Source organism: Pipistrellus kuhlii, unplaced genomic scaffold, assembly GCF_014108245.1.
Source record: "Pipistrellus kuhlii isolate mPipKuh1 unplaced genomic scaffold, mPipKuh1.p scaffold_m20_p_18, whole genome shotgun sequence".
In the NCBI taxonomy this organism is placed as follows: domain Eukaryota; kingdom Metazoa; phylum Chordata; class Mammalia; order Chiroptera; family Vespertilionidae; genus Pipistrellus; species Pipistrellus kuhlii.
In genome coordinates, this window is record NW_023425493.1 from 18,270,449 (window position 1) to 18,283,835 (window position 13,387).

General features: G+C 36.9%; 1 protein-coding gene across 4 annotated transcripts in view; it reads right to left on the reverse strand.

Annotated features, from left to right (window-relative positions):
• Nucleotides 1–13,387, reverse strand: part of CEP350 (centrosomal protein 350) — a 102,654-nt gene that overhangs the window by 54,749 nt on the left and 34,518 nt on the right. For all 4 annotated transcript variants that reach the window (XM_045583170.1, XM_045583171.1, XM_036441967.2 and 1 more), the window contains 4 exons: nt 11,331–12,391; nt 9,811–9,961; nt 6,775–6,947; nt 355–541 (listed from right to left, as the gene is read on the reverse strand). In XM_045583170.1, the coding sequence (XP_045439126.1) occupies nt 355–541; nt 6,775–6,947; nt 9,811–9,961; nt 11,331–12,391 (1,572 nt within the window). The remainder of the gene's footprint in view (nt 1–354; nt 542–6,774; nt 6,948–9,810; nt 9,962–11,330; nt 12,392–13,387) is intronic.

Here is a 13,387-nt window from a genome sequence, read left to right on the forward strand (position 1 = left end):
GGATAAAGCTGAGTTCTTAGAATTGATGTGTGGGGTAACTGTGAGCTACCAAAGTACCCTAAGGAAAGTAGTTGCTTGGTCAAAGGGTTAAACTAAGAAAATAACTATGGCAATGGCATTTAGAATAGAAATGTGGGTTGTGCTAGAGGCAGAGAATTCCTGAGGGAGAAAGGTTGTTAACAGTTTACATGAAAGTTGGCCACACTCTAAAATATATATAAAAATTAGAGCTATGAACAAAGCTACAGTATCTATTCATAAAATACAGAAATTCATTAAATGGATTCACTGGACATCAATAATATTGCAAGTTTAATTAAAATGAATTACAGTATAAAATATACATTACTTTACCTCACGGAATGCCCAGAAAGATCCTCCAAAGTGCTATCTGTGTCAAGAGTCTGCTCATAATCCTTGACAGAGAGTTTGCTACTGGTCTCAGATTTCTTCTCTTGGTGAGAGTCACGTTCTGAGCCAGAGTGTACTTTTTCCTCATCAAGAAGTGAGCTCTGAACATTTCCAGTGAGTGAATCCAGCCCTATAAAGTAAATTTCTTATAAAGCTGATTCTCAATAGAAGAGACTGAATGGTAATTGATAGATACCCAGATTTCAGTAAAATAATAAGTACAGAACAGAATATTTAAAAGTGGACTTATTTTTAAAATGTGTTTTTCATATCTTTGTTTTCACTTTAGGAAAGTGAAGTTTCTTCCATTAACATCCCCTATTTGCTATTAAAAATAATGGTTCTTAAATAAAATGATTAAAAAATGTAAATATATAGTACTAATCTACGCCTATGAAAAAATAAACAAAAAGAAGTCTTACAAGGGTAAAACCAAAACCTGCCAAAAATGTTATCAGCTGCCAACTGAACTACACAATCCTTTTGAAAAACTCTAGGACAAAAACTATATAGCCAAATTCATAAAACTGTTCAGATTCTCAGAATAATTTCACCTAAAGGAGTATCTTAATGAGCTTATGACACCAACAAAAATTATGCACAATATTCCATGAATAACTTTATATAATTTTTTAAGGTTTACATTTGCAACAGAAGAGTTGTCTAAATTACACAGATAATAGTAAACATTTAAATAGCACTTTGTAACTTAAAATGCACTCCATATATATTACCTGATTGCCTTTAAACATCTTTTTTAAAAATATATATTTTATTGATTTTTGTACAGAGAGGAAGGGAGAGAGATAGTTAGAAACATCGATGGGAGAGAGTCATCGATCAGCTGCCTCTTGCACACCCCCTTCTGGGGATATGCCCACAACCAAAGTACATGCCTTGACCGGAATCGAACCCGGGACCCTTCAGTCCCCAAGCCAGCGCTCTATCCATTGAGCCAAACCGGTTTCGGCTGATTGCCTTTAAACATCTTATAAAGTGGGTAGTATATGCTCATTTAATGCTGAGATAACTAGAGATCTATGAGACTACTTGCTTAAGGATACATGGTCAACAGCAGAAATAGGACATAAACCCAGGCCTTATGACTCTACATCTAGTGCATTATTCACCTTGATGATATGTCTCAATAGCAGCATGGGAAAATATTTGTTACATTAAAAAAAAAAAGCAGAACAAAGAACTGCATTTTAATGGCAACTAAACAATTTTTTTTAAATATAGGCATGGTTAACAATTAAAAGAAAATGGAAAAGTTAAAAAAATTTATACTGTAAACCCATATTGATAGCAGCATTATTCACAACAGCCAAAAGGTAAAAGCAACCCAAGTATCCTTCAACACTATGATGAATGTATAACGAACACTAAAAAGTGGTACCTATATACATATAATGAAATATTATATGGCCTTAAAAAGGAAGAACATTCTGACATGGTACAACATGCATGAAGACATTACACTTAGTAAAATAAGCCAGCCAGAAAAGGACAAATATTCTATGATTATACACTTATATAGGTACATAGAATGGGCAAATTCATTGAGACACTAAGTAGAACAGCTGTTACCAGGAGTCAGGGAAGAGGGGCTGGGAGCATAAACTTTACTTAATAAGTTAAGAGTTTCAGTTTGGGATGCATGAAACAGTTGTGGAGATGCATAATGGTAATACCTGTACAATAAGTAAGATTACTTATTTCTACTAAACTATGTATGCACTTAACAATGGTTAAATTTCCTAGTCAAATTCATAGAGACAGAAAGAATGGTGCCCAGCAGTTAAGTTCAACCAGGAGGTCACAGTTCAATTCCCAGTCAGGCCTCATGCCCAGGTTGCAAGCTTGATCCCCAGTTTGGGTGGGAGAGGACATGCAGCAGCCAATCAACGATTCTCTCTCATCATTGATGTTTCTATCCCTTTCTCCCTACTCTCTCTGAAATCAATATAAACATTAAAAAAGAAAATATTTTCCCAAAAAAAGTAGAATGGTGGCCACTGGGGTAAGGGAAGGAAGAATGGGAAGTCATTGTTTAATGGGTACAGAGTTTAGTATGGAATGATGACTGCTACTTTAATCTACAACTACTTTCAACTGCATTGGGAAGGAGCTTTTTGCACAGAGCATGTAGACACTCCTTTTCACCACCAGATGGAGTACACACAACAAAAATTACACTGATTTTATAACTTGGGGATAAAGAAGAAAGTTTAAGATGATGCTGTGGAAAGTAAAATACATAGAGTATTTCTAAGGCATTGTTATGTTAAAGGGCATTGGGAATCTGAAAGCCACAAAACACTACCTATACTACATATCATCCTGTTTTACATTATAAATTTTAAAAACCTATAATGAATCATATTGCTTATACTCCTATTCAATAATATATCATGATATTTTAAGTTGTACAGTATATTATAGTAAAAGATTTGAGATTCAAAAGTCAGAATTCACGCTTTGCCAATAACTAACTTTAAGTGAGACACTAATGTAAACAAAGCATAAAATTGCTAAATAAAAGAATTGAGCAAGATCAGCATTTCACAAAATGTGTTCAATATGACTTCTAGTGTCATAACATGCTAGTTGAAGAAATGAGACTGTGGTCAAATAAATCTGGATAGAATTTCATACTACATGGCTTCACAATCTTCCTAAAGTAAATAATGCGTATTAGCATATTAGAAGTGTTGATGAATGGTAGGTAAGAGGCCTGTTTCACTCTTAAAAATATTTCCCCAAATATACAGAACCATGTAGATCTTTCATAAGCCTCAAAACAGCTGTGAAACAGCCTCTCCCACTGAATAAGTTTTTCACAAGAAAAGACAGACTCTGGGAAGTGCTGATAAAATGATGTCTAATGTTCCTACTAAAGACTTTCAGAATGTTTCCAATCTGTAAGAGAGTTATGGCTAGGTTGATGATTAAGAAATAATTTCTGCTAGCACTATCACATTGGAAGTATAAAATGACACTGGCTTTCTGGAGTTATTTGGCAAAATGTATCTAAATTTTAAACATGGCATACTGTTTGCCCCAATAATTAACTTCTAGGATATTCCCTTAAAAAAAAGAACCAGACTAACACATAAAGATACATTTATAGCCCCAGGTGGGGCTCAGTGGATAGAGCATCGGCCTATGGACTGAAGAGTCCAAATGTTCGATTCTGGTCAAGGACACCTGCCCAGGTTGCAGGCTCAATCCCCAGTAGGGGGCGTGTAGAGGCAGCCCATCAAAGATTCTCTCTTATCATTGATGTTTCTATCTCATATATATATATATTTTTAAAAAAGGACATTCTGATAAATGATACAATATTGATGAAACTTGAGGGCATTACACTAAATGAGATAAGCCAGACACAAGAGGATTAATATTGTATGATGCCACTTAAATGAAGTACCTAGAAGAGCCAAATTCATAGATATAGAAAACAATGGTTAGTTAGCAGGGGCAGGAAGAAGAGAGAAATGGGGAATTATTGTTTACCTAGTGACCCAGTGCATGAAATATATGCACGGGGGAGAGGGGTTCTCTCAGCCTAGCCTGCATCCTCTCCAATCAGGGACCCCTTGGGGGACATCTGAGTGCCAGTTTAGGTCCAATCCCCTAAACCGGGAGTCGGACATCCCTTGTGCAATTTGGGACTGCTGGCTCAACCACTCACCTGCCTGCCTGATTGTCACTAACTGCCTCTGCCTGCCTGATTGTCACTAACTGCCCTCCCCTGCTGGCTTGATCTCACCCCAACTCCCTCTGCCTGCAAGCCTGGTTGCCCCCAACTGCCTTCCCTTGCCAGCCAATTTGGTTCTGAATTGTCAGTCAGCTTCAAAAGCTCTGCCTCCTAGGCAGCCAATGGCTCCTCACAGTTCACCCAGATTTGGTTCTGATTGGTCTGTTTCTATGCCAGTCAGTGTCTCCAGGCCTATCTCCAGTCCTGATCAAAGAGGTGGTGCTGATCAGCAGCCCCATGGAGGCCCAGAGAGAAAAAGAAAGGCAATGGCTGATCAACAGCTGCCACAGAGGCTGTGGATCAGACCCTGCCTCTCTCTTTAGGCCTCTCTCCAGGCCTGATCCACATCCCCCTTGGGAGTCCGTGTTCTGTTGAGCCTTCGGTTGGTAATTATGGACCCTGGGTTTTTATAAATTAGGATGGGTACAGAGATTTAGTTTGGAAAGATGAAAAAGGTCTAGAAATTGATAGTGGTGATGGTTACACAACAATGTGAATGTGCTTAATGGGCTGAACTGTTCACTTAAAACAATTAAAATGATAAAGTTTACAGTATATATATTTTAGTACAATAAGGTAAAATCTAAAATGAAAGTTAACACTCGTTAGCTGTAGGTAATTTTTAATTTTTAAATAGTTGTCTATATTTACAGCCTTCTCCCCTCCCCCCCCCCCTTTTTTAACTTAATGAATGATTTTTTACATTTAGAAAAAAACAATTTGGAAGAAAATCATTCCCTAAAGATCATCCTGTGAGTTTAAGAGGCCTCTGCCTATTTATTCTATCTTCTCACCTCTATGGCAACATAGCCAATAGAAGAATGGAGGGGACTGAATGGTATTCTTTTTAATCATTCAAAATATATAGAGTGCCCCAAGGGCCAGTTGCATATAAAACATCTATTGCTATCATCTTTATTTTTCAGTTAAGAAAATTTGAATGTCTCTCTATATAAAAGGCTAATGTGCTAAGTGTCTGACCATTCACTATGACGCACACTGACCATCAGGGGCAGACGCTTGACCCATAGGCCTGGAAACATGTAACAGACTGATGAATCTCAGAGGGAAGCGGGGGAGGGAAAGGGTGGAAAGAGATTAACCAAATGTCTCATATGCACACTAGAGGCCCAGGGTCCCTTGGCGTGGCTTGCAGGGATCAGGCCAAAATCAGCTCAGTGCACGGTTTCATATATAATAACCAGGCCTCTAGTTATATATAATGACACTCAGAGATGTACATGACATACTATGAAGTCTTTTTAAAAGCCGCTGCAAAACATCATTTTATTTCTTTTTAAAGCAAAGATGTGTATTTTTTTGTTTGTTTGTTTTGTTTTCATGCTCACCCAAGGATATGTTCCTCATTGACTTTTTTATAGAGAGAGGAAGGGGGAGAGAGAAAAACATCAATGAGAGAGAGAAAACATAGATGGTTACCCCCTTGTACACACCCTGACCAGGGATCAAATCTGCATGCTAGGTATGTGGCTTGACAGGGAATCAAACCTACAATCTCTTGGTATATGGGATAATGCTCTAACCAACTGAAGCCACTGGTTAGGGAGAAGTATGTGTTTTTATGTATATACTAGAGGCCTGGTGCACAAAATTCGTGCACAGGAGTAGGAGGTCCTCTCAACCCAGCCTGCATCCTCTCGCAATCTGGGACCTCTCAGAGGATGTTGGGTCTAAACTGGCAGTCGGACATCCTTCTCACAATCCAGGATGCTGCATGCACCAATGACCATACTTTTCATACAAGTGAAAGGCATCTTGCTTTTGTATGGGCAGCTACATTTTTTTGCCCTGATTACAAAAAGCAATACATAACATGATCCTTCTGAGGCAGTAGTACCATTTTCCCCATCTTATGGGTGGAAAAACTGAAGCAGAGAGAAGTTAAGTAATTGGCTTTGTCACACAGTTATGTCAGAATCAGGGCTGACCACAAAATGTGCACGCTAGAATCCTTGCATATTATCATTGCATCATCCTGTGTTTTCAGTGTTAGAGTAGCCCTGCCAGGTTTTAATGTTTAAATCTAAGAGACTGTTCCCAATATATAAGATAGGGACCCTAGGCCAGCAATCAGGGTCATCTGTGGGGTGACCAGCAGGTAGGGCAATTGAGCGGCCCTGCTGGCATCCACCTTGTTTGGTGACCTGTCGCTGCTCGTGGGCCAGCCCCGTTCCCCATCACCACCACTGGTCACCTCCCTCTCAGGGGGCAGTGCACGTAATAGTGACCAGTTGTTCTGCCATTTGGTCAATTTGCATGTTAGGGTTTTATTACATAGAATTGAAAAAATAGGCATCAAGTATTAATAGTAGTTATAGCTGAGCAGAGGGCTCAATGGGAATTTCTTGTATGATGGTGTATCTACAATCCTTAAATTTTTATCACTGCAAATGTATTCCTTTTGTATAAAGCAATAGATTTATACTGTTATATATCAAAAGATATTACTACAATAATATGAAAGCTAATTAAATTATTATAAAGAAATTCACCTAATTGCTTATGGAATAAAATAACTTTAGATCACTACCACAAAATCATTGGCAAGAGAAAAAGTCCCCATGGAGAATTCCACTTACATTCTGTTTTTTCCTTTTTTCCTTTTCTTCCTTTAGAAGAAGTAGATGAACAAGAAGATGCAGCAGACTGGGTCCCTGATGAATGCTGGGAAGTAACATCCACAGAGGAAAGATCATAGGCTGACTTCCTGCTAGAATGGTCCTCTTTAGTACCCAAAATGCTACCACCAATACTGTCAAAGAATAACAGTGGTTAAAAAAAGAAATAACAAGTATTAAAATGCAGCTAATGTACAGATATTTTAGATCTATTTGATCACAAGGAGAATATAATTATACTCAAAGATGCCTTCCACTTTTCTTTTTTGTTTTCTTACTACCATAAGCCAGAGTTCTTTCCTATGACTCTATTTATTACTGAGAAAAATATAAGAGAGTTGTTTATTAAAGTGAAACCAATAAAAATGGATAATTTAGACACAAGAGAAAAAAATATGTTGGATACTAGAAACTTCAGTCTCAATTTCTATTCAGATTTATAATTTAATATGTGATTATTTTCCTTTTTCCCCCATTATTTTTCTTTTGACAACCTTACAGTAAACAACAATTTAATATGTTCTACTTTAACCTAAAAATAAAATGTAATAAATCATATTAATTGGTAATATTAAATATCATAATTAAATCCCTACAAGTTATTTTAAAATTTAATCTTTTCCTAAGAGCTCAAAATTTTAAACTACACTTTTCCTGATATATAATTTTAATAATACTTATTTTTGTGAGTCCAACCTAGATATAACTATTTTTTTAAAAACCATCCAAAGATTTTATGTAAATTACAATTTGTAATTTTTCAAGAAAATTATATTGAATGTAAGTAATTAGAGTACTTTATATAGTAAGAAAATTAGGAAAAGTCTGATTCACTTGCTGTATGACTTTGTACAAGTAACTTAGTGCTTCACTTCCTGAAGTAGGAATCCTATATAATAGAGGTAATAAGCAAATTAACCCTCACACCCTCACAAGATGGCTGCCTATGACCAGGCCAGCAGGGAGGTTAGTGAGGGATGACCAAGGCTGCATGGGGAGACCAGGCTGGCGGGGTGGGGGGAGGGGAGGGCATCTGGAGGCAAAAGGTGTGTGGTTTGTTGTTCATACTGAAAAGGAGGAGCAGAGGAAGCACTTAGGTTTGTGTAGGCGCCTCCAGGTCCTGTGGAGTCACCTTCTGAGTGTCTACTGAAGTAAATTGAACCATCTCAGCAACATGGTGCCACTTGAAGCAGGCAAAAGTGTCTTTGACTCGCTTCCTGGCAAGGCTAAACTATCGGGGGCATTCACTGGACAACACCACCCCAGACTCAAGACACAGCACCACATGGGTCAGAGAGGAAACTCTGGAGTTCCTGCAAAGAGTATCTGACACCTTAGAAGACCGAATCACGTGATGAATCACTGTAGCTATATGAATATCATTACTTTTCTTCTCATTGCTTATAAATTACTCTTTAAAAACTGTTCTAGCCCTAGCCGGTTTGGCTAGGATGAGCATCAGCCCACAGACTAAAGGGTCCTGGGTTTGATTCTGGTCAAGGGCACATATCTCAGTTGCAGGCTCTATCTCCAGCTCTAGTCTGGGCACCAGATAGATCCTTGAAGTATCTATCGGGCACATACAGTAGGCAACCCATCAATGTAAAGTTTCTCTCTCTCCCTCCCTTCCACTCTCTCTAAAAATCGATGAAAAATATCCTCTGGTGAGGAATAATAAAAACAACAGCAACTATTCTACACTGTATCTACGCATCAATAATCTTGGTCTTTTAGTTTCCAGAATTCACCAGCTAAAGGTTCCTTCTTTGAAAGTGTAACATTTATAATATTGTGAGTTTCTCAGATTACCTACAGGGGACACAATTTCATTTACATAGTATTTATGATTTCTAGAACTCCATGAGTCCAGACCCCTGAACTCATTTTAAATGCTAAAAACACCATTACTATTTCATTCAACCATTAATACATTTAAAACTAACAACAACAGCCAAAACCGGTTTGGCTCAGCGGTAGAGCGTCGGTCTGCGGACTGAAAGGTCCCGGGTTCGATTCCGGTCAAGGGCATGTACATTGGTTGCGGGCACATCCCTGGTAAGGGGTGTGCAGGAGGCGGCTGGTTGATGTTTCTCTCTTATCAATGTTTCTAGCTCTCTATCTCCCTCCCTTCCTCTCTGTAAAAAATCAATAAAATATATTAAAAAAATAAAAAATAAAACTAACAACAACAAAAAAGAATGAGCTAATACAGGTAAAGCTCCCTCAGTCCTCTCAGTGCCTTGCACATTAAGTGACCAATAAATACTGATAATAGTTATTTTTCAATGTTTTGCAAAATTTTAGATGTTATCCCAATTGTAAAAGAAATTTTCTGATTACTTTGGATCATGAAGTCAAGGATCTATCTATCACAGAAAACCATTTCTTAATCTTCTTACATTAGTATAAGATCCTCTACTCACAGACTGATTTAACAATCTATATCAGGCTTACTATGTGCCAGGCCCTGTTCTAAGTACTTTGTATTTAACTGAATATTCATAACACTCCATGAGATTAGTGCTGTTATTCTTTCCCATTTCACAGGGAGGAAAACTGAGGCATTGGGAGGTTAGTAATATACCCAAAGACAAACGACAAATAATCAGGAGAACCTGGACTTAAAACCAGAAAGTCTGAATCCAGAACCTGTGTTCTTAAAAACCAGTGCTACCCTAACTGGTTTGGCTCAGTGGATAGAGAGTTGGCCTGTGGACTGAAGGGTCCCAGGTTCGATTCCGGTCAAGGGCAAATACCTTGGTTGCGGGCACATCCCCAGTGGGGAGTGTGCAGGAGTCAATGTTTCTAACTCTCTATCCCTCTCCCTTCAATAAAATATATTTTAAAAAAACACACAAAACAAAACAAAACAGTGCTATGAAACCTCAAAATGTATCTTTAAGCAAGCAAAATCTGCCTAATATTGAGATTACAGCTCTCATTTTTAAATTTCTCTCATTTTTCAGATTTCATTCCACATTGTCAACTTATTCTTACTTAGGTTCAAGAGCTGGGGTTTTTTCTGTCAAAGTCCCATTTCCTGGAGAGGAGACAAAATCATCCTCATATGAGACACTGCTTAGAGGAGTTGTGCTGGCATTCAAGGGCTGTGATGTTGATGCTCCTCTTTCGAACCTGTCTTCAAACCCTGTCAAAAGTAATAGTTGAAATGTGTTTTAAAACAAAGATAAAAATACCACAAGCAAAACATTCCACACATGGGGATTAACAACGAAGATTTAAGGATATTTTTGTTTGCTTTTATTAGTGCTTCTTTTCAATCTATCTTTGTTTCTAACAATACATTTTAACTTTTTATTACTTTTCAAGCATGAATGAAAGTAGAGACTAGCACAATGAAATTGAAGTATCCATCACACAACTTTAACAATTATCAATACATGATCAATCTAATTTCAATTAAATTTCCTATTCTTCCCATCTCTCATTCCTCTTACAGATTACTTTGAACCAAATCCAAGAAAACATATTATTTCAACTGTAACTGTAAGTTATATTTCAGTATAACTATAAAATATTAATGAAAATCTAAAGGATTAAGAACCCAAATTTCTTATTTAACAAAATAAGGATGTTGATTTAAAAACACTTTGCTTTCTTCAAAAGAACTTTAAAATCCAACAAACTTAAAAATTACCTTCTACAAAAATGTGTTAAATCAAAGATAACAATAGCTATATAAGTCTACATATGATCATAACAAAGTAGCTAAATATGAATTCAGGGGAAACCCACTGTGATACCCAATTAAGCGTAAGATGAACAGATGAAATCACTCCATTTGTCAAATAAGTTGTTCACTGTGTGGAATGGAAATTTAAAAAACCACAGTATCAATAGTTGACTTAAAGCTCAGCATCACTCTCCAACCTGAAATTCTTAGGTTAAACATAAGACTGTTGAATCCACCTATGGCAGTAAGAACAAAGAAAAGGCTTGAAGGAACTGAGTCCATTATAAAAAATTCTGTTGCAGAATCTTAGGCCAAGCAGGGGCCTTTAGAAGTTACTGTTTCAGGAATCAACTATAGAGCTACATTAATCTTCAAAGTCTGTTCTTAAAATTAGTTTTGAAAAACAGAAATAGATTTGTTTTCATTATCAGAAATGTTACTATAGTTGCCCTTCTTAATTCCTGACCACTGTATTCCCAATAATTCACAAGTCACTGCATTAAGAAATATACTTACTATATAAATTACATATCTATGGTCAGAGAAAATCTAGTATACATACCAAGCTTCAACATCATTTATGAATTTCTCTAAATTAGACCAAAATTTCTATAATTATCAATCAACGATTGTTTTATGACATTAAAAACTAAAAATAAAAATTTAAATATTAAATTACTATACTCTAATTGAAGCTGGCAGATAATTTTGATACAATGTTTTCATTACCCTCATTATTAACAATGAAAATTTGTACTTAAGTATTATCTTTATAGAATGAAATAATTATACAAATATTACAAAGCCTACTTATTTTTCTCACCTTTTCCATATGACTGATATGATTTTGTGAAAATATTAATGACACTACGTGGACTTCCCTTTGCCAATTCTTCCCATGGTTCTTTGCTTTGTGTACCACCTATGTGACCCAAAAGTGGTAAGAATTTTTCAGCTTCCTTCTGAAACTGTTTGATGGGTTCATAAGCATTTCTTTCTCCAGCACAAAATTCCTTTTCCTTTAAGATTTCTGCTATCTTCAAAGAGGGCCGTCCATCCCGGCCTCCCTCTTCTTCAGAGAGACTCCCCTCACTAAGAAGAGGCCCTTCACTGACTGAGTCTGTGCTGGAACCAAGGGACTTTTTGGCTTTGTATTGAGAACAAGGCTGCAGATCGGAGCTAGAAGAGTCACTCTGCTTCTTACACAACTGTGCCAGCAGCCCTTCTGGTTTGGGACCAGGGGATCTCATTCTGAAGCTTGATATGGCACTATGAGGTCTTATCATCTCAGGAAGCTTTTTAAATTCACTAAGGTTGCCTACACCAGGAAGCTCATCATCAAAAGTTGCATGAGATACACAGGTTCCCAGCATCTTTTGAATTCTGGCAGTGAACACATCTTCAGTATCCTCTTTCACAGGTGGACTTATAACCTTTGTCCAAGGGCCCTCTTCTTGGGGTGTTTGTTGCACATCATACTCAGTGTTCCACACTGACCCATAATTAATGTTAGCCCCAGCTAATTTCTTGGCTTCATTTTCAATCCTGCTGGACAAAGAAGCAGCTGTTGCTTTCAGGGCTTCAATACGATCAAGTTTACTCTTATATTGGCTGGCACTAGGTTTTAACAAGGCATCTTGATGAGCAGCTGGTGAGGTCAGATATGGTTGAGGTGTGAAAGTTAATGGCCCTGAAGCAATATTATGGTTCTTCCTGGTTGGTAAAATAGATTCCAAATCCTTATGCAAAAATCCTGCATGCTCTAGACCCAAGAGATGGGAGAGTAAATTTCCAGCTGCTCCAACAAGAGGTTGTGGTTGAGAATGATGGGCACGTGGGCTCAGTCTATCGGGCTGCACCCATGTAGGTTCTGTCAAGTCCCTTCTGCAAATGAAAATCACAATATATTTGTTAACACAGCAACTCATAACTAAGCTACTGGATTTTTTTTAAGTTTTGTTTTTTTCTGATTATAAGAGTAATGTACATTCACTGCAAAAAAAAAAAAAAAAAAAAAAAAAAAAGGACAGGCAAAGGGGACAAGAAAGATAAAGTTCACTCACAGCTAAACAATGATAAAGAGGCACTATTAATATTTCAATTAGAATTATATCTTCCCAAATGTTTTTCTATGTGTATGTAATGTTTTGGTGTATAATTTCACAAAAATATAATTTTATCATTCATACATACTGCTTTGCAAACTGCTTTCTTCAACTAAGATATTTTGAAATATTTTCATGAAAGAGAAGGCATTCTTACCTTTAAGACTGTGGATAAAATTTTTTACAGCCTTGGCTCTACACTTCCCTTTAAAAATAATGCTACATAAAAGAGAATGCTAAGATTGATAAATATTAGAGAAACATCAAACAGACTATCAAACTTCAGAGGGAAGGCAGGAGAGCATTGGGGGTGAGGGTGGTAAGAGATCAACCAAAGGACTTGTTTGTATGCATGTATATAAACATAACCAATTGACACAGACAATAGGGAGTGAGGGCATGTGGAAGCTAGGGCTTCTCAATAGCCCTCAATCACCAATCTGGCATTAAATCAAATCCCTTTAGTCCTTATTCATGTGTTCACATACATCTCCAAATATAATTTTTGAGAGGTAAGATGAATAAACTGATATGCTGTATGAAGAAATTTTGATTTAATGGATACAGAAGTGCTTTTAAAAAGTTATTTACTACAAATACTTTAAAATATTAATTTCACTGTGATTCATTCATCCAACAAACTTTTATTGTGTTTAGTTCAAAGTAAGAGCTTGTAGGTAATCCCCAAGAGGAACTGACATTTACTTTGGATATTAAAAGATAGGTAAAAGTTGAATAGAATAGAAGATGCAGTAAGTAGAAGTGTAACCATGCT